The 22,779-nt window shown below is 47.8% G+C and overlaps 1 protein-coding gene across 2 annotated transcripts in view; it reads right to left on the reverse strand.

The window, feature by feature from the left end:
• Positions 1–20,152, reverse strand: part of LOC117364804 (proline dehydrogenase 1, mitochondrial-like) — a 157,187-nt gene extending 137,035 nt beyond the window's left edge. Inside the window, exons 1-2 of one of the 2 annotated variants that reach the window (XM_033954437.1) lie at positions 19,621–20,152; positions 6,449–6,657 (exon numbers count right to left, since the gene is read on the reverse strand). In XM_033954437.1, coding sequence (XP_033810328.1) covers positions 6,449–6,657; positions 19,621–19,956 — 545 coding nt within the window. In that variant the 5' untranslated portion in view covers positions 19,957–20,152. The remainder of the gene's footprint in view (positions 1–6,448; positions 6,658–19,620) is intronic. The other variant, XM_033954436.1, reaches the window with a different exon arrangement.
• Between the last annotated feature and the right edge of the window lie 2,627 nt (positions 20,153–22,779).

The raw sequence follows: 22,779 nt of genomic DNA on the forward strand, positions 1-22,779 counted from the left end.
CGCTGCCACCGCACATTGTATGGACGGCTTCATCGACTTGTCGATCATAACTCCCAAGTCCCTTTCCTGGGAGGTCTCTCCAAGTACCGCTCCGACATCCTATATTCATGAATGAGATTTTTGTTACCGACATGCATCACTTTACACTTGTCCACATTGAACCTCATGTGCCATGTCGATATCCATTCCTCGAGCCTGATTATGTCACGTTGCAGATCTTCGCAATCCCCCTGCGTCTTCACTACTCTGAATAACTTTGTATCGTCTGCAAATTTAATCACCTCGCTCGTCGTACCTATGTCCAGATCGTTTATAAAGATGTTATATAGAGATTGGAAGACCTGAATATGTATTCTCTAGAGGAGAGGAGGGACAGGGGAGATACTTAAAAAGGTATTAATATAGAAACAAATCTTTTCTATAGAAAGGAAAATGGTAAAACTAGAGGGAATGAATTGAGATTGCAGGGTGGCAGACTTAGGAGCAAGGTTAGGAAATTATTTTTCATGGAGAGGCTGATGGATGCCTGGAATGCCCTCCCGAGGGAAGTGGTGGAGAGGAAAACAGTGACGGAATTCAAAATAGTGTGGGATGAACACAGAGGATTTCTAATTAGAAAAGGAATGGTATAAAATAAACTGGGTAATCCTGTACTGTCTGTGTCCTGTATATAGTGATTTGGTTTGGGATGAGCTGGGAAGGGCTTTGATAGAAGTTCCAGCAACAGGATGGTTAAAATAGGCTAGAGTGGGCTTCAATGGCCCCATCCCCATGCCCACCTGGTTCCAGGTGGCCCTGCCCCCTCAACATCAGACAGCATTTGCGCATACGCTGATGTAATGCAATGACGTCACACACATCCTGACGTCGCTCGTTGTCAGAACTTTTCAAAATCCAGACAAAGTGCCGGGTTTTGAAAAGCTGTCCAAAGCCCCAGACATCTGGTAACCTTAGGAATGTAAAGACAGTACTGGGCGGACTTCTATGGTTTCTTACCCAGAACTATTAAAGAAAAAAGTCAATTTAACCATGAATGTTGGGCAGACTGCCGTTATTTACTATGTTACTGGGCTTGATGGATCTCTTATGTTCTTAGGCACTATTACTGGTCATTTTGATAGGCTACAAGAGGTCACATTATATGCAGGTACTTTCTGTCCTTCCTGAGCTCACACAAGTTTCTGTACTTGGGGCAATGCCCAGGATCACAAGGCACTACAGTGGGCAACGAATCCAGTTCCAGTAACATAGTAACATAGTAGATGACGGCAGAAAAAGACCCAAATGGTCCATCCAGTCTGCCCAACCTGATTCAATTTAATTTTTTTTATTTTTTCTTCTTAGCTATTTTATTTTTTCTTCTTAGCCATTTCTGGGCAAGAATCCAAAATTTTACCCAGTTCTGTGCTTGGGTTACAACTGCCGAAATCTCTGTTAAGAGTTACTCCGGCCCATCTACACCCTCCCAGCCATTGAAGCCCTCCCTAGCCCATCCTCCACCAAACGGCCATATACAGACACAGACCGTGCAAGTCTGCCCAGTACTGGCCTTAGTTCAATATTTAATCTTATTTTCTAATTCTAAATCTTCTGAGTTCATCCCACGCTTCTTTGAACTCAGTCACAGTTTTACTCTCCACCACCTCTCTCGGGAGCGCATTCCAGGCATCCACCACCCTCTCCGTAAAGTAGAATTTCCTAACATTGCCCCTGAATCTACCACCCCTCAACCTCAAATTATGTCCTCTGGTTTTACCATTTTCCTTTCTCTGAAAAAGATTTTGTTCTACATTAATACCCTAGGATAGTAGATTTGGGGGTGGGTCAGTAGAGTGGGCAGACCTGATGGGCTATGGCCCTTATCTGCCGTCATCTTCTATGTTTCTATATTTCTATGTTTAAGTATTTGAACATCTGAATCATATCTCCCCTGTCTCTCCTTTCCTCTAGGGTATGTTGGGTTACTCCTGCACTCTTCACATAAGGTGTCAGAAAACTACACCCCCGCTCACTGGCAATCAAGACCTGCCTCCAGTGTGCCTCGCTGGCTCTGAGCCACTTGAAATTCTTCAGATCACCCTCCCCAATGTAAAGGCAGCTTTTGATTACGCAAGACCCAGCAATACCAGAGAGGGCAGCCAGAATAAATCAAATTCCCGTACTTGGAAGTCACATGTTGCATCCAGCAATGAACAAACATTCACTGTGTTCCTTTCCATGAGGCAAGAGGCAAAACAGAAAAACAAAACAAACCAATGCTCAGGAAAGCATCGCCACACACCCCTTGGCAGCTCTCCCTCCCCTCACATGACCCTTCTACCTCAGTAAAGGAATTAAAGATTTTATGAGCTGGGAGCAATTACTGGTTGAACACTGGAAATGTTAAAAGCTGGTAACCCCTGCTTTGGCTTTATAGCTAAGAAAGCACTTGAGCTATCCTTGAAGCAGGACTGCTGTACACACCTTGTTAAGAGTACTGCAAATGACCCCCAAATGCCTTCCCCAGTAGTCAGTGGCTCGACAGGTCTGGCAATCCTCAGCTTTTAAGGCATTTTGAGAATCAAAGGCTTGACATCCACATTCCCAATGCAAGGAATTCTGTGTGACGCTGCATTGTGCTGTTGCCACTGCCTGTTTTGGGGAATTCTGTGCAACTGGCACTATTGAATCTCCCTGCTTGGGAAGTGATCAGTAGGTTTGCCCACATTGTCTTCCTTTGCTGTGTCAGTTCTGCAGTGAGAATTGGCTGGCATGCTACTGCTCTCCTTTATGTTGAAAGGCAAAGGAGAACAAGATGAAGTCAGAAAAAGGCTGCCTCAGGTGAAATGTGTGCAAACGCTGTGGGGTGGGGTGCAAAAAGAGAGCCAAAATGGACAGGAAGCTATGGACAGTGGGTTTGAGTGTACTCTTGGGAGCTATGGGGAGAGTGTGATATCAGTAGGATGCATGCTGGAGGCTTCCTCTCCTCAGAGGATATGATAGTACAGCATGTGATAAATCTTAATTCAGCCAAACCAGGTAGAAGAAAACACCACACTGCAGACTGCAGACTTCAGACCTTATCCTGAAGAAAGCCACAGCATGGTGGCTGAAACGTCGGTTTCTACCTGACAGACGCAGCATGGCTTGGAAACTTGCAACAAGCTAGAAGAATGCTTGGGTGTATAGGAAGAGGAATGGCCAGTAGGAAAAGGGAGGAAAATGATGCTCCTCTAAGACTCTAGGGAGATCTAATTTAGAATAGTGTACACAACTGTAGAGACTGCACCTAACTGCCCCCCCCCCCCCTATATAAACAGGATGAGTTGGTCCAGAGAATGGCTATTAAAATGGTCTGTGGTCTTTGTTAAAGATTTCAATATTATACTTTGGAGAAAATGCAGGAGAGCGTAGATATGAGAAAGGCATAAATGTACCTCATGAGGCGAGACTTTCAATTAAGAGGAAACTCTGGAATAAGAGGACTTTAGATGATGATGAAAGGTGACCTCATAAAATACTCTTCGTGGAAAGGTGGAAAAAAAATTGTATCAGAATTCAATTAAGGAGATCCAATGTACTTGCCCCAAGCTAAGGGAGAGTAAAAGGCATGGATAGGTAGACTAGGCCAGATGGTCTTTATCTGCCTTCATTTTCCTATGTATTCCCAGTTAGCCCTAGAAAAAGCTATTTAAATAGCCAGGAGCTGTTTCTGGCTATTCAAAATCGTCCCTTAGTTTTCAAGAATCATCTCTAGATCAGAAATGCCCCAGCAGAAATAATCAGGGGATAAATTTTTTTTAAGAGTATGCACAGGTTTATTGATTTTTACCAGTGCAGAAAGCCCAATTTTTACTGTAATAGGTGTTCTCCAGGAAAGCAGGCAGATATTCTCACAGATGAGCAACATCATCCTCCTACGGAGCCCAGTATGGACATGGTCTGTTGGTAGTGCAATGATGTACTATGCTGAGGAAGACAGTGGAGGCACCAATGCCATTCAATGTAGCTAAGTCACAGAAATTGCAATGTATCGAGTTAGAATCAGTACTGAGTCTCGATGGAGTTAAGAGCGCACAGCAAGGATAGAACAGTACCGCAAGGCCTCTGAAGCTATTTAAGCTGGGTCGGTACTGAGTAGAGAGAGAGGGCATCGAGGCCAACTTTGTTGCAATTGCATGGCCAACTCTACATCGTACAGTTACAACTGCATATGGTAACTGGATGCACCAAACAGTATGCCATGTAGGCAGTACTTTAAGTGCAGTAGGCATGCTTCAGAAATGACAAAGCTGCGTCAATGAATGATGGCATCGATGAGAGGCATGCATCAAGTGACGATGCTGCGATGATATCGATGATGATGTCTATGTCCACCAGTACTACCCGATAACAAGCCTAATATCTTCTTCTAAAGATAGAAACAGAGAAACATGATGGCAGATAAAGGCCAAATGGCCCATCCAGTCTGCCAATCCACAGTAACCATTATCTCTCTCTCTCTCCGAGGGATGCCACATGCCTATCCCAGGCCCTTTTTAATTCAGACACAGTCTCTGTCTCCACCACCTCTTCTGGGAGACTGTTCTAGGCATCTACCACCCTTTCTGTAAAAAAGTATTTCCTCAGATTACTCCGGAGACTATCACCTCTTAACCTCATCCTATGCCCTCTCATTGCAGAGTTTCCTTTCAAATGAAGAGAATCGACTCATGCGCATTTACATTAATAGATATTTAAACAGCTCTAGCACATCTCCCCTCTCCCGCCTTTCCTCCAAAGAATACAAATTGAGATCTTTAAGTCTGTCCCCATACACCTTATGACGAAGACCACACACCATTTTAGTAGCCTTAATATGAAGAAACAAACAAAACATTGTGTTGACTGCTGAAGTGTTTTGTTGGGTGTTTTTTCTTTGTAGCCCTGGAAGATCAGGAACAGTTCCAGCTAGAAAGGAAAAAAAAATACAGAGTACCACCAGTTGAGTAAAAAGTAGGCTGAAAAGCCAATCGATGCTATAGCTAGGAGCAAAGGCTTTAAAATTGCTTATAGGCCCTAATGGTGAACATAAATCAATTTTTGTTAGAAAATTAAAGGTTTAAAAAACTAAGATGAAGAAAATAATGAAAAATGAAGCGGGAAGGCAAACTTGACTGGATAAAGTCAAGATATGTCTTCCTCGCTCTGCAGAAAACAACAAAACTGATGACCTCACGAGCTGGGATCGGGTGGGAAGGCACTCACACATGCACGGTGCGGGCAGTTGCAAAGCTTTCTAATGCTTAAAGTACCAGGTTCCATGGATAATGTCACCCATCTGTGAGAATATGCTGCCCCATCCGGAGAGAAAGAATATGGGCTATTATCCACAGGATGCATAGCATCCCCATGGGAGAAAATGGTAAAGCCAACACCAGGACTACCTTGACAAAGTTCATTCAGCGAATATTTTTAGACTTCCTGGGAAACAGTTTGCACCTAAAACTTTACAGAGGCACCCACAGCTCCTGGTGGAGCAAGAAAGAGCATGCAGGCCCCTAAGCCCCTAAGTTGTCTACACAACTGAAGCATTTATGGGAGAAGAGATTTAATAAAGCAGAACTGAAGAATAAATATGACTTTGCAATTACCATTTCCAAAACCCTGGCCTGTTGTGCTAAGTGACAAAGCAACTTCAGTACTCACCCCATTCTGCAAAGGAGTGCCTGGCATTTAGAACAGATCACAAGTAATTGTGGCTACTCACCACTTTTTAACTGCTGATATTCAGCAGGATTAACTGGTTACTGCCACCGAATACCAGCATCAACCACTACAGTGAAAACTGGCTAGTCTGCATTTCATTTCCATTTATAACCCATTTTTATCCAAAGCACGATACTACAACTATTAATTATTTCTATAGTGCTACCAGATGCACGCAGCGCTGCACAGAGTCACAAAGAGTAAGAAAACAGTCCCTGCTCGAAAGAGCTTACACTCTAAACAGGCAAGACAGATCAGATCGCATGAAACTGCTCTATATCCTGTTTTGTTTAGGCAGTTACATGTTGAAGATCGCACTTAAGTGCTAAGAAATAGCCAGCCGCACAACCCAGATATTTGATGCCAGTGACTGGACATGGCTGGCATTGAATATCAATACATTATGCCAACATAAGAACATAAGCATTGCCTCTGCCGGGTCAGACCAGGGGTCCATCGTGCCCGGCAGTCCGCTCCCGCGGCGGCCCTCAGGGTCCATGACCTGAAAGTTTTCCCTACCTAACCAAACCCACGCTGCTCCTTGTAACCCTGGGCAAGTCACTAAATCCTCCCATTGCCCCAGATAGCCCACAGGGTGAGCCCACAGGGACAGATAGGGAAAATGCTTGAGTACCTGAATAAATTCATGTAAACCCTTCTGAGCTCCCCTGGAAGAATGGGATAGAAAATTGTAAGTCACAAGGAAAAGTTTACTACTCACACCACATCTTTCTTCTCCGCTTCCTCCTTTGTCAGGTCCTCCTCCACACAGTAATCAAGAATCGAGCCCACTCCAAAGGCCCTGTTCCTTCTAATGACAGATTTGATAGACTCCTGGTTTTCTCCAGCCACAAACTGTCCATAAAATGTCATCTTCATCAGCTCCTTGAACAGCTGCTGTCCCAGAATGGCTCTGCATAGACTCATCAGCTGTGGACAAAGAGCAAAGCAGAAAACTTCACTTCTCCCTATTATTACAGGCTGCTACTTCTTACTACGACACTTTACTCTCAGTCATGTCTGAAGCTGGTGGCACCTTATGAACTGGGTGTCAAGATGGCTGAATCTTGTGAGCATCAGCTTCTTGAATTGAGCCCACCTCACTTTGCCGAGCTGAATCTAAAGCACCTTATACTGCGGGTGACTAACTTGCTAAGCCAGAGAGAAGAGGCCTTTAATTGACTGTGATGAGCTAACAGCTTCCCGACACCACTCAAGTGATCAATTCTCATAACAAGACTTTTGCTGTAAAATTTACCTTTGATACTATTTGTGGACCACTACTGATGAAAGATTAGGTTCTTACCTTTGCTAATCATCTCTCATGTAAATCCACACTCTATTCCTGGACTAGTGGGTTATTCTATGATAGCTAGACAGCTTTAAGGAAGCCTCAAACAATGTTTTGATCCCTTCCCCTCTTACCTCAGAACTGTCCCCCAGGAATCCAGCCAAAGGCAAAAGAGAGGAGTTCGGGGATACTCCCCGACCAATAAGTCTAACCTGCTCATAACATGAAACCAGAACAATCATGAACAATTGAAACAGTTCATTAAAACATCAGAAACCTGAATAAAAACAGTGCAATAAGGAGACACACAGCCTGCACTGACGGAAGGGGTCGTTGGGCCTAGGGATCCCCAAGACAAACTGCTAAACACATTTGGTTGGAACTCTTAGAAAGGATGGTCAAAAATTCAGAAATCCAGCTTACCAGTACTTGTAAACAGTGGCGTACCAAGGAGGGGCGGTCCGCCCCGGGTGCACGCCCTAAGGGGGTGCACAACTGGCCACCCACCGGGGAATAGGCTGCCACTGGGGAATAGGCTGCCACTGCCGCCACCGGGAACAAGCCCGCGCAGAGTTCTTCCTCCCTGCGGGGCCGACCAACTCTCGCCACCCGACAGAGGACGTTCTGGGCCAGCCAATCCTGCTTGGCTGGCCCAGAATGTCCTCTCCAATGTTAGAATTGATGTTGGGCGGCAAGAGTTGGTCGGCCCCATGGGGAAGAAAAGCAGGGAGGGAGAACTCGGCGCCAGCCTGTTCCCAATGGTGGCGGTGGCAGTGGCAGCCTTTCCCCAATGGCGGTGGCTTGGGGAGAGAGAGAGAGAGAGAGAGAGAGAGAGAGAAAGAGAGAAAGAGAGAGAGAAAGAGAGAAAGAGTTCTCCTCCCTGCGGGGCCGACCAACTCTCGCCACCCGACAGAGGACGTTCTGGGCCAGCCAATCCTGCTTGGCTGGCCCAGAACGTCCTCTCCAATGTTAGAATTGATGTCGGGCGGCAAGAGTTGGTCGGCCCCATGGGGAAGAAAAGCAGGGAGGGAGAACTCGGCGCCAGCCTGTTCCCAATGGTGGCAATGGCAGACTTTCCCCAATGGCGGTGGCTTGGGGAGAGAGAAAGAAAGAAAATGGGGCACGGAGAGAAAGAAAGACAGACAGAGAAAGAAAGGGGGCATGGAGGGAGAGACAAAAAGAAGGGGGCAGGGTGAAAGAAAGAAATGGGGTACGGAGAGAGAGAGAGAGAAAGACAGACATACATAGAGAAAGAAAGGGGGCATGGAGAGAGAAAGAAAGAAGGGGGCAGGGTGAAAGAAAGAAATGGGGCACTGAGAGAAAGACAGACAGAGAAAGAAAGAAGGAAGCAGGGTGAAAGAAAGAAATGGGGCACAGAGACGAGAGAGAAAGACAGACATAGAGAAAGAAAGGGGGCATGGAGAGAGAGAGAAAGAAAGAAGAGGCAGGGTGAAAGAAAGAAATGGGGCGTGGAAAGAGTGAAAGACAGACAGAGAAAGAAAGGGGGCATGGAGAGAGAAAGAAAGAAAGGGGCAGGGTGAAAGAAAGAAAGAAATGGGGCACGGAGAGAGAGAGAAAAAGACAGACATAGAGAAAGAAAGGGGGCATGGAGAGAGAAAAAAAGAAGAGGGCAAGATGAAACAAAGAAAAAGTTGGGGGTGGGAATGAGGTCTGGAGGAGAGGAAGCATACATGAGGCTGAAAGATGGGAAGAAATATTGGATGCAAAGTCAGAAGAATAGAAACATAGAAATAGACGGCAGATAAGGGCCACGGCCCATCTAGTCTGCCCACCCCAATGACCCTCCCCTACCTTTCTCTGTGAATAGATCCCACGTGTCTATCCTATTTGGCCTTAAAATCAGGCACGCTGCTGGCCTCAATAACCTGAAGTGGAAGACTATTCCAGCGATCAACCACCCTTTCAGTGAAAAATAATTTCCTGGTGTCCCCTTGCAGTTTCCCACCCCTGATTTTCCACGGATGCCCCCTTGTTGCCGCGGGACCCTTGAAAAAGAAGATATCTTCTTCCACCTCGATGCGGCCCGTGAGATACTTGAATGTCTCGATCATTTCACCCCTCTCTCTGTGTTCCTCGAGTGAGTACAGCTGCAACTTATCCAGCCGTTCCTCATACGGGAGATCCTTGAGTCCCGAGACCATCCGGGTGGCCATTACCAGAGACTGATGAAATTACCAAACAAAGGTAGGAAAAATGATTTTATTTTCAATTTAGAGATCAAAATGTGTCCGTTTTGAGAATTTATATATGCTGTCTATATTTTGCACTATGGCCCCCTTTTACTAAACTGCAATAGCGGTTTTTAGCACAGGGAACCTATGAGCGTCAAGAGCAGCGTGGGGGCATTCAGCGCAGCTCCCTGCGCTAAAAACCACTATCGCAGTTTAGTAAAAAGGAGGGGGTATATTTGTCTGTTTTGTATAGTTGTTACTGAGGTGACATTGCATAAACATAGAAACATAGAAACATAGAAATAGACGGCAGATAAGGGCCAAGGCCCATCAAGTCTGCCCACCCCAGTGATCCTCACTATCTATCTTTGCGGATAGATCCCACATGTCTATCCCATCTGGCCTTAAAATCCGCCACACTGGTGGCCTCAATAACCCGAAGTGGAAGACTATTCCAGCGATCAACCACCCTTTCAGTGAAGAAGAACTTCCTAGTGTCACTGTGCAGTTTCCCGCCCCTGATTTTCCACGAATGCCCCCTTGTTGCCGCGGGACCCTTGAAGAAGAAGATGTCTTCTTCCACCTTGATGCGGCCCGTGAGATATTTGAATGTCTCGATCATGTCTCCCCTCTCTCGACGCTCCTCGAGTGAGTAGAGCTGCAAATTCCCCAACCGCTCCTCGTACGGGAGCTCCCTGAGTCCCGAGACCATCCTGGTGGCCATTCTCTGGACCGACTCCAGTCTCAGCACATCCTTGCGGTAATGCGGCCTCCAGAATTGCACACAGTACTCCAGGTGCGGTCTCACCATGGATCTATATAGTGGCATAATGACTTCAGGTTTACGGCTGATGAAACTCCTGCGTATGCAACCTATGATTTGCCTTGCTTTGGATGAAGCTTGCTCCACTTGGTTTGCCGACTTCATGTCTTCCCTGACAATCACTCCCAAGTCTCTTTCTGCTACAGTTCTTGTCAGGATCTCGCCATTTAGGGTGTAGATCTTGCATGGATTCTGGCTTCCCAGGTGCATGACTTTGCATTTTTTGGCATTGAAACTGAGTTGCCAGGACCTAGACCAGTGCTCCAGCAGCAGTAAGTCATGCACCATATCGTCTGTCATTGCTTTTTTGTCTGTTGTGCTTTTGCTCACTACATTGCACAGTTTGGCATCATCGGCAAACAATGTTATTTTACCTCGAAGCCCTTCTGTCAGGTCTCTTATATAGATGTTGAACAAGATCGGGCCTAGGACGGAGCCCTGTGGCACTCCACTTATCACCTCCGACATCTCGGAGGGAGTGCCATTCACCATCACCCTCTGAAGCCTACCTCCAAGCCAGTTCCCAACCCATTTTGTTAAAGTGTCGCCCAAACCTAAAGAACTCATCTTGTTCAGCAACCTGCGGTGTGGCACGCTATCAAATGCTTTGCTGAAATCCAGATAGACGATGTCCAGGGACTCACCAACATCCAGCTTCCTCGTCACCCAGTCAAAGAAGCCGATCAGGTTGGATTGGCACGATCTCCCCTTAGTAAATCCATGTTGGCGGGGATCCCGCAGATTCTCCTCGTCCATGATCCTATCCATTTGGTGTTTGATTAGGGTTTCCATTAGTTTGCTCACTATTGAAGTGAGACTCACTGGTCTGTAGTTTGCCATATCCACCCTGGAGCCTTTCTTGTGTAGTGGAATGACGTTAGCCGTCTTCCAGTCCATCGGGACGTTACCTGTACTAAGGGAGAGATTAAAGAGCGCGGATAGTGGTTCCGCCAAGACATCTCCCAACTCCCTGAGTACCCTAGGGTGTAGGTTGTCTGCCTTGACCTCTTTGAAAATCCGTGGAATATAAATGATAATTAACATTTTCTCTGCGTACTGTGTGCTTTGTCTTTTTAAAATTTGATTGTTGGTAGATCATTTTGACTTGGCCACAAAGGTAAGGGGGAGGGAGGGAGGGGAGCTGCAGAAAGACATCTAGTAATCCTTGCAGGCTTGACCGTGCAAGGAATTATTTTTTGTAAAATCATGTTTTGTTATGTGACTGGCATTATTTAGACTTTAATTTCTATGAATGAATAGAATGAAAATGATATAAAATTACTTGCTTGTTTTTATGTGCATGCGCTGAAGGAAAGTGGAGAGAGAGTGGGCTGAGGACGCTGAAGGGAAATGGGGAAGAGAGTGGGGAGAAGATGCTGATTTATAAATTGACAATTGTACAGAATATTGTTTCTTTTTATACTTTAATATAATAAGTTCAATATAAAACAATTCAAGGCTTTTGTGGATGGAATCAGGTGGTTTGCGGAGATGGGGACCAAGCATACGAGGATTAGTCCAATAAAATGGTATTTTCTTATTTCTCTTTTTTTTTTTTTAAATTTGTTAATTTGTAAAGTGGTAATTATTATGTATCAGTTTTTTCAAATTTACATCTACTGTCTTTATATTTTGCACAGAATTAGAGGACATGTTACTGTTTTTGTGGTGTTGTGGTGTTGCATTGTATGCCGAGTCTGGGTTTTTGGCGGTTCAGTTTAACTTTTGTCTATATATTTCTATTTTAAGTTGGTGATTATTCCATATTGGGCGAGGGTGTATCTCTGTTCTGTGTGTATGAAAAGAACATAGTTTTCAGTTGGCATTGACTGCAGGATCAATTGACTGTGTGTGATCTGGCTGGTTTAGTTTTACAATGTATGTGTTGGTGTTCTAGTGCTCACTGCAGTGTTTAAAATGCTGCCTTTTCCTAGGTACATTCTTGTTGTGCGATATGTGGATTGTTACTAAAAATTATATTTTTCATATAGATGGGGGGGTGTCAAAAAATAGTGGGCCCCGGGTGTAACATATGCTAGGTACACCACTGCTTGTAAAGACAGACAATCGGCGAATCAGCAACTCCCAGGGTGGGTTCCAGGAATAGAGTATGGATTTACAAGAAATAAGATTAGCAAAGGTAAGAACCTAATCTTTCATTCTGGTACAATTCCGCTCTATTCCAGGACTAGTGGGACATAACAGAGCAGTCCTGTAGAGTCAGGGTGGGACTGATGAATCTGCTACCAAAACAGGAGGAGCCAAAAGCAACAACCTGCTTTGTCACCACATTGATCCTGTAGAACTTGGTGAAAGTATGCAAAGAGGAGCAGGTAACAGCCCTGCAAATCTCCTCCAAAGAGATCGACAATGACTCTGCCCAAGAGAAGAGACGCCTCTGGTAGAGTGAGCCCCCTCCGAAAGAGGGGTCTTCTTACTGGTCATTATGTAAGCAGAGGGAATAAAACTTCTACTAAAAAAGAATGGCTAATCTTAAATATTCTTTAATTCTAAATATTTTTCATATAAATACACACAGTCAGTATACAATATATTAAATATATAGGCACAGGATACCAATTTATCATATAACAAATCATCAAAGTACTCCTTTGAAAAACCAGTCAATTCATAAAAATGGAAAAGTAAAGGAGTACTTATCTTCTCTAGAATTGTCGTCTCATCCTGGGCTCAGCTGCAGATTTTAAAGTGCTCAGTGCTCCCAAACAAAAACATAAGTGAAAACAAAAAAATTCAACATCCCAAAAACTTCCACTTCTAAAAAACCATTGTCCAAGTTCATCAGTTCAACAATCCATGTTCAGTAATACAAACACTCGATGCAATTCATAGTATCAGATATCACAGACTTCATCAGAGGGAATAGCCATAAGGATCCATCTGAAAATAGTGACTTTGGAAGCCAGCCTGCCCTTGTGGGAGGGACCCACCAGTACAAACAGATGATTAGAGACACAAAACTCATTTGCGACCTCCAGGTACCGCAACAGGATCCTGCACGCATCCAAGGACCGCAACACCCAGTCCTGTTCCCTCAAACCGAAGAAAGTAAAGAAAGGAAGCCAGACCTCCTGATTAACATGGAAGGCAGAAACCACTTTGGGAAGAAAGAAGGGAACAGAGCGCAGCTTCATGCCGGAATCCATGATACGCGAAAAAGGATCCCAGCAGGAAAGAGCCTGAAGCCCAGAAACCCTGCGGGTGGATGTAATAGCTACCAGAAAGCCAGACTTGACTGAGATCCATTAAGGATGCACGTTCCAGAGGCTCATAAGGCAGTCAAGCCAAAGAGTGAAGGGCTAGGTTGAGATTCCATGATAGACAGGGCAGCCGCAGGGGAAGCTGAAGCCTCAGCGCCCCCCTCAGAAAACGGATGACATCTGGATGAAAGGCTAAGGAGCCTAGACAGGAAAAATCGGCGAGCTGTACCTTGAGAGAAGTCTTTGCTAGGACATCCTGGAGGAACTCCAGTATCCCGAGAACTGACGGCCTAATACATCAAGTTAATAAATTCAGGGGAAAACCCCTCAACTGTGGCAGGAGCTGCCTCCTGCAGACCCTTCTTAGCATGCTTGGAGGACTTATGAGCTTTGGCCGATGAATCATGGCTGCGCTTAGCAGGAACAACAATTGTGCTGTCCTCGGGGCCCTCGGTTGACTTTTTAAGGTTCCCCTGGCCACAATCAGAAGCAGGATCCCCTTCAGAGGCCAAGGGTACTTGGACTGCTGACATTTCAACCCCTCCCACATTGCAGCGCACGTGGAACATGGCGCTCCCTGGATAGGTCTTGACCTAGGGATCGCCAAGTGAGTGGACTGCTGGACAGCATGGACCACTGGTCTGACCCAGCAGCGGTAATTCTTATGTTAGCCACCCACTGCAAATAAAGCATGAATCCACAGAATCAACACTGGGGAATCCATCTGAGCAGTTTTCTTGCAAAATCAAAGCTTGTAGAGGTTAAAAGTAACTAAATTAAAATCAGGAAAATCCAAGATGGCCACCACAGGTGCTATTTTTAGAATAAAACAGCCCAGAAAAAGCACAGGGACCCCTAAAAAATGGCAATTTTGGAATTTTAGGAGGAGGACCTGAGCACACTCCCAAACATTCTAAAAAACTCTTTCTAAGCCCCCCCCAAAATCGCTGATTCAGGCTGTCAGCCCCACACTCACTATTCCATGTGGTGCCGTGTACTGCTGAAATGGAAGCTGAAATAGCTTCCAGGGAGATCCTCTACAAGCATGCATGTCGGACCTCTGGTATTCTGACTGGCCCCTCCCCCCTCAGGCTGACATCAATGGTCAGGGACCTCCGCGACCCTTGGACACATTGCACACTTGACCTGGCGAAAGAACACAGTTGGCCCCGATCCAGGGAACATCTCCATTGAACCGCGCAGCCTGCGCTCAGACCCACTAGCGCAGTGTTTTTCAACCGCTGTTCCGCGGCACACTAGTGTGCCGTGAGATGTTGCCTGGTGTGCCGTACGGTCAGGGCCGCCATCAGGGCAGTACCACCAGTCCTGCATTCAGGGGCCCGGAGCTGACAGGGGACCTGGGCTCCCCCAGGGTCCTAGGCCACAGTCTAGGGAGAGGGGCGGTCCGCCCCACATGGACAGGAGAGAGCTGGACGGGGGACCCGCGGAGTTCAATACATCTCGAGCCGCGAGGCTCGTCTTCTGTTCCTGCCTGCACTGCAGCTAACATATAGCCGATCGCAAGCGTTCCCCGATGTCAGCGCTGACGTCGGAGGGAGGGCTTAAGCAAAGCCTGCCCTCCGACGTCAGCGCTGACGTCGGAGAATACTTCCGTTCGGCTATTTGTGCGCGGCAGGGTAGGCAGGAAGCAGAAGACAAGCCTCGCGGCTTGAGCTTCGTTTTGCTGAGAAAGTTGCAAAAATGGGCTGGGAGGCAAACGCGGAAAACAAAAGGGGGGAGGGAGTGCGTTTTGGACACAAGGCATGAACTTGGGAGAGAGGAAGGGAGGGAAAGAGACGCTGAAGTGGGGGATAGAATGGGTTTTTGGACACAGAAGGCATGGACTTGGGAGAGAGGAAGGGAGGGAAAGAGATGCTGAGGTGAGGGAGGGAATGGGTTTTTGGACACAGAAGGCATGGACTTGGGAGAGAAGAAGGGAGGGAAAGAGATGCTGAGGTGGGGGAGAGAATGGGTTTTTGGACACAGAAGGCATGGACTTGGGAGAGAGGAAGGGAGGGAAAGAGATGCTGAGGTGGTTGAGGGAATGGGTTTTTGGACACAGAAGGCATGGACTTGGGAGAGAAGAAGGGAGGGAAAGAGATGCTGAGGTGGGGGAGGGAATGGGTTTTTGGACACAGAAGAAATGGACTTGGGAGAGAGGAAGGGAGGGAAAGAGATGCTGAGGTGGGGGAGGGAATGCGTTTTTGGACACAGAAGAAATGGACTTGGGAGAGAGGAAGGGAGGGAAAGAGATGGTTGTGTACACGGGGAATAGAAGAAAGGAGAATTTTTGGTCATAGGGAGGGAGTGAGGTACAGATAGTGGCATACCAGGGTGGGGGGGCGGTCTACCCCACCCTGGGTTTACGTCCCAAGGGGGTGCACAGCTGGCCACCCTCCAGTGTTGTCCCTAGGCCGGCAAACTGCGGCTCTTTAGCCACTTGAGTGCCACCGCCGCCATCGGGAACAGGCCGGCGCCAAGTTCTCCCTGCTTTTCCCTGTGGGGCCGGCCAACTCTCGCCACTCGCGTCAATTCTGACGTCGGAGAGGACGTTCTGGGCCAGCCAATCGCTGCCTGGCTGGCCTAGAACGTCCTCTCCGACGTTAGAATTGACGACGGGTGGCAAGAGTTGGTCGGCCCCGCAGGGAAGAGAAGCAGGGAGAACTAGGCGCCGGCCTGATGGTGGCGGTGGCACTCAAGTGAATTACTTTATATATAGTCAATATAGGCACAGAGTTAAATTTTTTAACATTTTCTAATGGTGGTGTGCCTCGTGATTTTTTTCATGAAACAAGTGTGCCTTTGCCCAAAAAAGGTTGAAAAACACTGCACTAGCGGACGAACCGAAGTGCTGGATGTCCAGAGGGTACATTGACAGTCAGCCAACCCCCTGGAAACAGACTTTGCACAAAGTCTGCAATCTCCCACAGCCAGAGCTGTCCCCAAGGGGAACCTCTGCATCACAAGGGCAGAATTTGCAAACAAAAATACTAAGTTTAAAGAAAAATAAACATGAGCATAAAAGACAAGCTCCTACAGTCTGGGGGGGGGGGGGCAGGCCTGAGGTAAGAAGGGAGGAGCTCAAAGCATTGTTTGTTTGAGGCTTCCTACAAACTGTCTGGTGACCATAAAAGAATAACCCATTAGTCCAGGAATAGAATGTGATTATATAAGAACTAGTCATTATTTGACATGCTGGCCCCAGGATTTTATTAAATCATGAATACTTAATACTCAGGACTGTGGCTAAATGACCTCTTCCATAGTCAGTTTTTGGTATGGGTAGGAGCACCTCAAAATTGGCCAAGAAAATTAACCATCATTCTAAGAGAAGATGGTCACTAGACATTTGAAAGCCATTTTTGAAAAGGAGATTTATGTTCAACTACAAAACTGGAAGCATAAAAATATCCATTTTCAAAAGCTGAACTGCTAGACTTCCAAAAATATACATATCTTTTAAAATTGTTTACTTAGACGTCCAACCCTTAGGATGACTAATTTTATACCCCATTTTCGACCAAAGAAAAGTCCAAGTTGAAAACATCTAAATGCAAACCATTTGGACGTAGAAATAGCCGTTATTGTGATGGACTTGCCACACAGACGTGCCAACAGAGCAGGAGATAACTTTGAGGGCACTGCTGTGAACTTCACAAAGAGTGCCAGAAGTACATTTCACCGTATACCCCATATAATTTATGGTGAGCTCTCCAAAACTCCCCCAAATCTACTAGACCAGACATGGGCAACTCCAGTCCTCGAGGGCCAGAATCCAATCAGGTTTTCAGGATTTCCCCAATGAATATGCATTGAAAACAGTGTATGCAAATAGATCTCATGCATATTCATTAGGGAAATCCTGAAAATCAGATTGGATTCCAGCCCTCGAGGATCAGAGTTGCCCAAGTCTGTCCTAGACCAACTTGTCTACCACCCCAATAGCCCTTATGACTGCAGGTGGCATCTATATGATAGTATAGTATTTGTTAGCCTCATACTTTCCACCATAAATGTAGTAGCTAGAGTGGTTTATGGGCCTGGGTCCTCCTCTCTATGGCTCACTAGCCCACTCACCAGGCTAATTAAGACACCTGTTTGCTCCTCTGCTAGGCTTTCCCAAACCAAGTGCTGGTGTTCCGAGACAGGTATGTACTGTTTCATTCAGATTTTTTGGGGGGTGGGAGGGGTCAGTGATCATTGAGGGAATCATAACTTAATCTCTCCAGTGGTCGTCTGGTCAGTTTGAGTACCTTTGTGTCCCTTAGACGCTTCTAAAACGTCTAAATTCCACCCAGGACGCCTTAGGAAAGGTTCAATTATTGCTACAAGACATCCAAGTTAAGCCCTGCCAAAACATCTCCCCCTCTTGGCGGATGAAACATCTCGCTAGACCTCCAGCGATTAGGACCTCCAACTGCCAACTTAGGCATTTTGGGGATGTTTTCATTTGATTGTGGACCTCCGTATTTTAATTTTGTGGTTAACCATTATGTGTTGTTAATACGATTATATTGTGTGTGTGTGTAATATGAATAAATGGTGTTACAATTAGTACTATTATGGGGGCGGGGTCTGGGGTGGAGATTGGGTGGCGATGGGCACGACTACTTCAACTGTCGGTCCGCGGACTGGTGCCAGTCCACAAAATAATTATTTTATTTCCGCCGGTCCATAGATGTCAAAAGGTTGAAGAACACTGCTCTAGTACACTTTTAAGGAGCTGATACTTAACCCCATTCTCTGTTACGCTGCTCTATTTACATTCGTCTTGCTAACCAGTTCAGAACTCTTAAGCTTCTTTATTCTAATAAAAAGAATAATTTGGATTTTAATCAGAGCTGCAATACTAGGCCAGATCAAGTATGCCTGAAGCTCAGTATCTTGTGACCTGCATTTTCCACCCTGGCAGAATCCCAAAAGATGCCATGCCGTGGATCTCTCTCGTCTACCTTAACCATTTGTGGACTTTGTTTTAAACCTTTAAAATTATTTATCTTCTCTAAATCCCATTCTCAAAGATGAATCACCCCCCAAGTTATTTCCCTTGTAGCTACCATGCAACTTATATTTTGAACTTTTAATAAATTTTGAAAATACCATTACTGTAATCAGAGAAAAAAATGTAAAATCTCTTTAAAAAAAAGATCAGAAAAGCCTCCCTACCCAGAGAGAAAGCATGTCCTCATCACACCCTACCAACAGAATCGTGGCTCATACTTGACTGAACAACAGATATCTATCGCAGTTTGAACCCCAGCAAGGCAAAGACTTTGTGCTATGTACTATTAAAGCACTTTGGCAGCCAGTGCTGCAATATAACACAACAGCATAAAGCTAAGGCCGGGGTACAGTGTAAGCAAACTGGGAAGTATGATGGCACTGCTCCTATCAGCTGGTCTCAAAGGGGGCAGGGAAAGAACTCAACCTGAGCCTGAAAACCAAAAGGAGTCCAAACACACATGTAACCTTTTCGCTCCCTTCCGGATCCCTTTCCCCCCCCCAATTGAACTTTTTTGCTTCTCTTAAACCTGATTCACAACCTCCTCCTCCTCCCCCACCCCTCCAATTTAACCCTCTCACTTCCTTCTCTCACTTAAGCCTCTCCTAACCCTCGGGCATCCGGATTCGCCCCCTCCCCCACCCAATTTAACCCTTTCACTGTCTTAAAGCCTCTCCTAACCCTAGGGCATCTGGATTAGGAACTTCCTCCTCCACCCCTCCAATTTAACCCTATAGCTTCCTTCCCTCTCTTAAGCCTATCCTAACCCTCAGCAATATGGATTCGCATCCTCCTCCTCTCAAAATTTAACCCTTTCATTTCATTTGCTCTCTTAAGCCTCTCTTAAACAATCGGGCATCCGGATTCTCCTCTTCCCCACATTTAACCCTTTTGATTCCTTTATTGTAACCCTCAAGCATCCGGATTCTCCTCCCCTCTACTACTATTACTACTATTTATTATTTCTAAAGTGCTGAAAGGCGCTGTACATTTTAACATACAATAGATGGTCCCTGCTCAGAAGAGTTTACAATCTAATTTAGACAGAACGTTTCGGGGTTGGGGAGATTATGGTAGAGGAAATGATACAGTAGGTATGGGTATCTGACAGCAGTGAGTGGGAGTTAGGAGTTGAAGACATTAAAAAAGTGGGCTTTTAGCTTGGATTTAACCCTTTCGCTTCCTTCGTTCTCCTAAGCCTCGGGCATCCGGATGCTCCTCCTCTCCCCCAATTTAACCCTTTCGCTTCCTTCGTTCTCCTAAGCCTCGGGCATCCGGATGCTCCTCCTCTCCCCCAATTTAACCCTTTCGCTTCCTTCGATCTCCTAAGCCTCGGGCATCCGGATGCTCCTCCTGTTCCTCACCTGCTCGTTTCGGTTCACCAGGGCATCGTAGGAACAGAGGCGGAACACGAGCAGGCTCCGGAGCAGCTCCCAGGTGGCCTTGCTACGGTACGCCTCCTGGGGATCTCGGAAACAGATGTCTGGGGCGGCAGCCGAGGCGGAGGGTTCGTTCACGTCCTCTGCCCGCTGCATGTGTTCCACCTGCGTCCGCAGCGAGCACCGCTTCAGCGGCCCCGGTACCGGCTCCGAGTCAGCAGAGCGCCGCGCCTGCGAGGCGATGGAAGACAGAAGGCGGCGATAGATGGGCACCAGAGCCCGGGACGCCGGGGCCAACCTCCGACTTGACATGAAGTTCATCAGACCAACACAAGTTAACAGGCTTCGCAACGATCACAATTGGAGCAAACAGCGACCGCACGCGGGTTCTTTAGCCAGAGAACCCGATGGACACGCCCACCCGCCGGGAACCACGCCCACGATCGCATTCAACAGCAGCACCAGACACACATTGCTTCTATAGCCAGAGAACCCGATGGACACGCCCAGCCTCCTGGAACCACGCCCACGATCGCATTCAACAGCAGCACCAGACACACATTGCTTCTATAGCCAGAGAACCCGATGGACACGCCCAGCCTCAAGGAACCACGCCCACGATCGCATTCAACAGCAGCACCAGACACACATTGCTTCTATAGCCAGAGAACCCGATGGACACGCCCAGCCTCCGGAAACCACGCCCACGATCGCATTCAACAGCAGCACCAGACACACATTGCTTCTATAGCCAGAGAACCCGATGGACACGCCCAGCCTCCGGAAACCACGCCCACGATCGCATTCAACAGCAGCACCAGACACACATTGCTTCTATAGCCAGAGAACCCGATGGACACGCCCAGCCTCCTGGAACCACGCCCACGATCGCATTCAACAGCAGCACCAGACACACATTGCTTCTATAGCCAGAGAACCCGATGGACACGCCCAGCCTCCTGGAACCACGCCCACGATCGCATTCAACAGCAGCACCAGACACACATTGCTTCTATAGCCAGAGAACCCGATGGACACGCCCAGCCTCCGGGAACCACGCCCACGATCGCATTCCCAACTAGCAGACTGCACACAGCGGGTTCTTTAGTCAGAGAACCCGATGGACACGCCCACCCGCCGGGAACCACGCCCACGATCGCACTCAACAGCAGCACCAGACACACATTGCTTCTATAGCCAGAGAACCCGATGGACACGCCCAGCCTCCGGGAACCACGCCCACGATCGCATTCAACAGCAGCACCAGACACACATTGCTTCTATAGCCAGAGAACCCGATGGACACGCCCAGCCTCCGGGAACCACGCCCACGATCGCATTCCCAACTAGCAGACTGCACACAGCGGGTTCTTTAGTCAGAGAACCCGATGGACACGCCCACCCGCCGGGAACCACGCCCACGATCGCACTCAACAGCAGCACCAGACACACATTGCTTCTATAGCCAGAGAACCCGATCGACACGCCCAGCCTCCTGGAACCGCGCCCACGATCGCATTCAACAGCAGCACCAGACACACATTGCTTCTATAGCCAGAGAACCCGATGGACACGCCCAGCCTCAAGGAACCACGCCCACGATCGCATTCAACAGCAGCACCAGACACACATTGCTTCTATAGCCAGAGAACCCGATGGACACGCCCAGCCTCCGGAAACCACGCCCACGATCGCATTCAACAGCAGCACCAGACACACATTGCTTCTATAGCCAGAGAACCCGATGGACACGCCCAGCCTCCGGGAACCACGCCCACGATCGCATTCCCAACTAGCAGACTGCACACAGCGGGTTCTTTAGTCAGAGAACCCGATGGACACGCCCACCCGCCGGGAACCACGCCCACGATCGCACTCAACAGCAGCACCAGACACACATTGCTTCTATAGCCAGAGAACCCGATGGACACGCCCAGCCTCCTGGAACCACGCCCACGATCGCATTCAACAGCAGCACCAGACACACATTGCTTCTATAGCCAGAGAACCCGATGGACACGCCCAGCCTCAAGGAACCACGCCCACGATCGCATTCAACAGCAGCACCAGACACACATTGCTTCTATAGCCAGAGAACCCGATGGACACGCCCAGCCTCCGGAAACCACGCCCACGATCGCATTCAACAGCAGCACCAGACACACATTGCTTCTATAGCCAGAGAACCCGATGGACACGCCCAGCCTCCTGGAACCACGCCCACGATCGCATTCAACAGCAGCACCAGACACACATTGCTTCTATAGCCAGAGAACCCGATGGACACGCCCAGCCTCCTGGAACCACGCCCACGATCGCATTCAACAGCAGCACCAGACACACATTGCTTCTATAGCCAGAGAACCCGATGGACACGCCCAGCCTCCGGGAACCACGCCCACGATCGCATTCCCAACTAGCAGACTGCACACAGCGGGTTCTTTAGTCAGAGAACCCGATGGACACGCCCACCCGCCGGGAACCACGCCCACGATCGCACTCAACAGCAGCACCAGACACACATTGCTTCTATAGCCAGAGAACCCGATGGACACGCCCAGCCTCCTGGAACCACGCCCACGATCGCATTCAACAGCAGCACCAGACACACATTGCTTCTATAGCCAGAGAACCCGATGGACACGCCCAGCCTCCTGGAACCACGCCCACGATCGCATTCCCAACTAGCAGACTGCACACAGCGGGTTCTTTAGTCAGAGAACCCGATGGACACGCCCACCCGCCGGGAACCACGCCCACGATCGCATTCAACAGCAGCACCAGACACACATTGCTTCTATAGCCAGAGAACCCGATGGACACGCCCAGCCTCCTGGAACCACGCCCACGATCGCATTCAACAGCAGCACCAGACACACATTGCTTCTATAGCCAGAGAACCCGATGGACACGCCCAGCCTCAAGGAACCACGCCCACGATCGCATTCAACAGCAGCACCAGACACACATTGCTTCTATAGCCAGAGAACCCGATGGACACGCCCAGCCTCCGGAAACCACGCCCACGATCGCATTCAACAGCAGCACCAGACACACATTGCTTCTATAGCCAGAGAACCCGATGGACACGCCCAGCCTCCTGGAACCACGCCCACGATCGCATTCAACAGCAGCACCAGACAC

Source organism: Geotrypetes seraphini, chromosome 8 (genome assembly GCF_902459505.1).
Source record: "Geotrypetes seraphini chromosome 8, aGeoSer1.1, whole genome shotgun sequence".
In the NCBI taxonomy this organism is placed as follows: domain Eukaryota; kingdom Metazoa; phylum Chordata; class Amphibia; order Gymnophiona; family Dermophiidae; genus Geotrypetes; species Geotrypetes seraphini.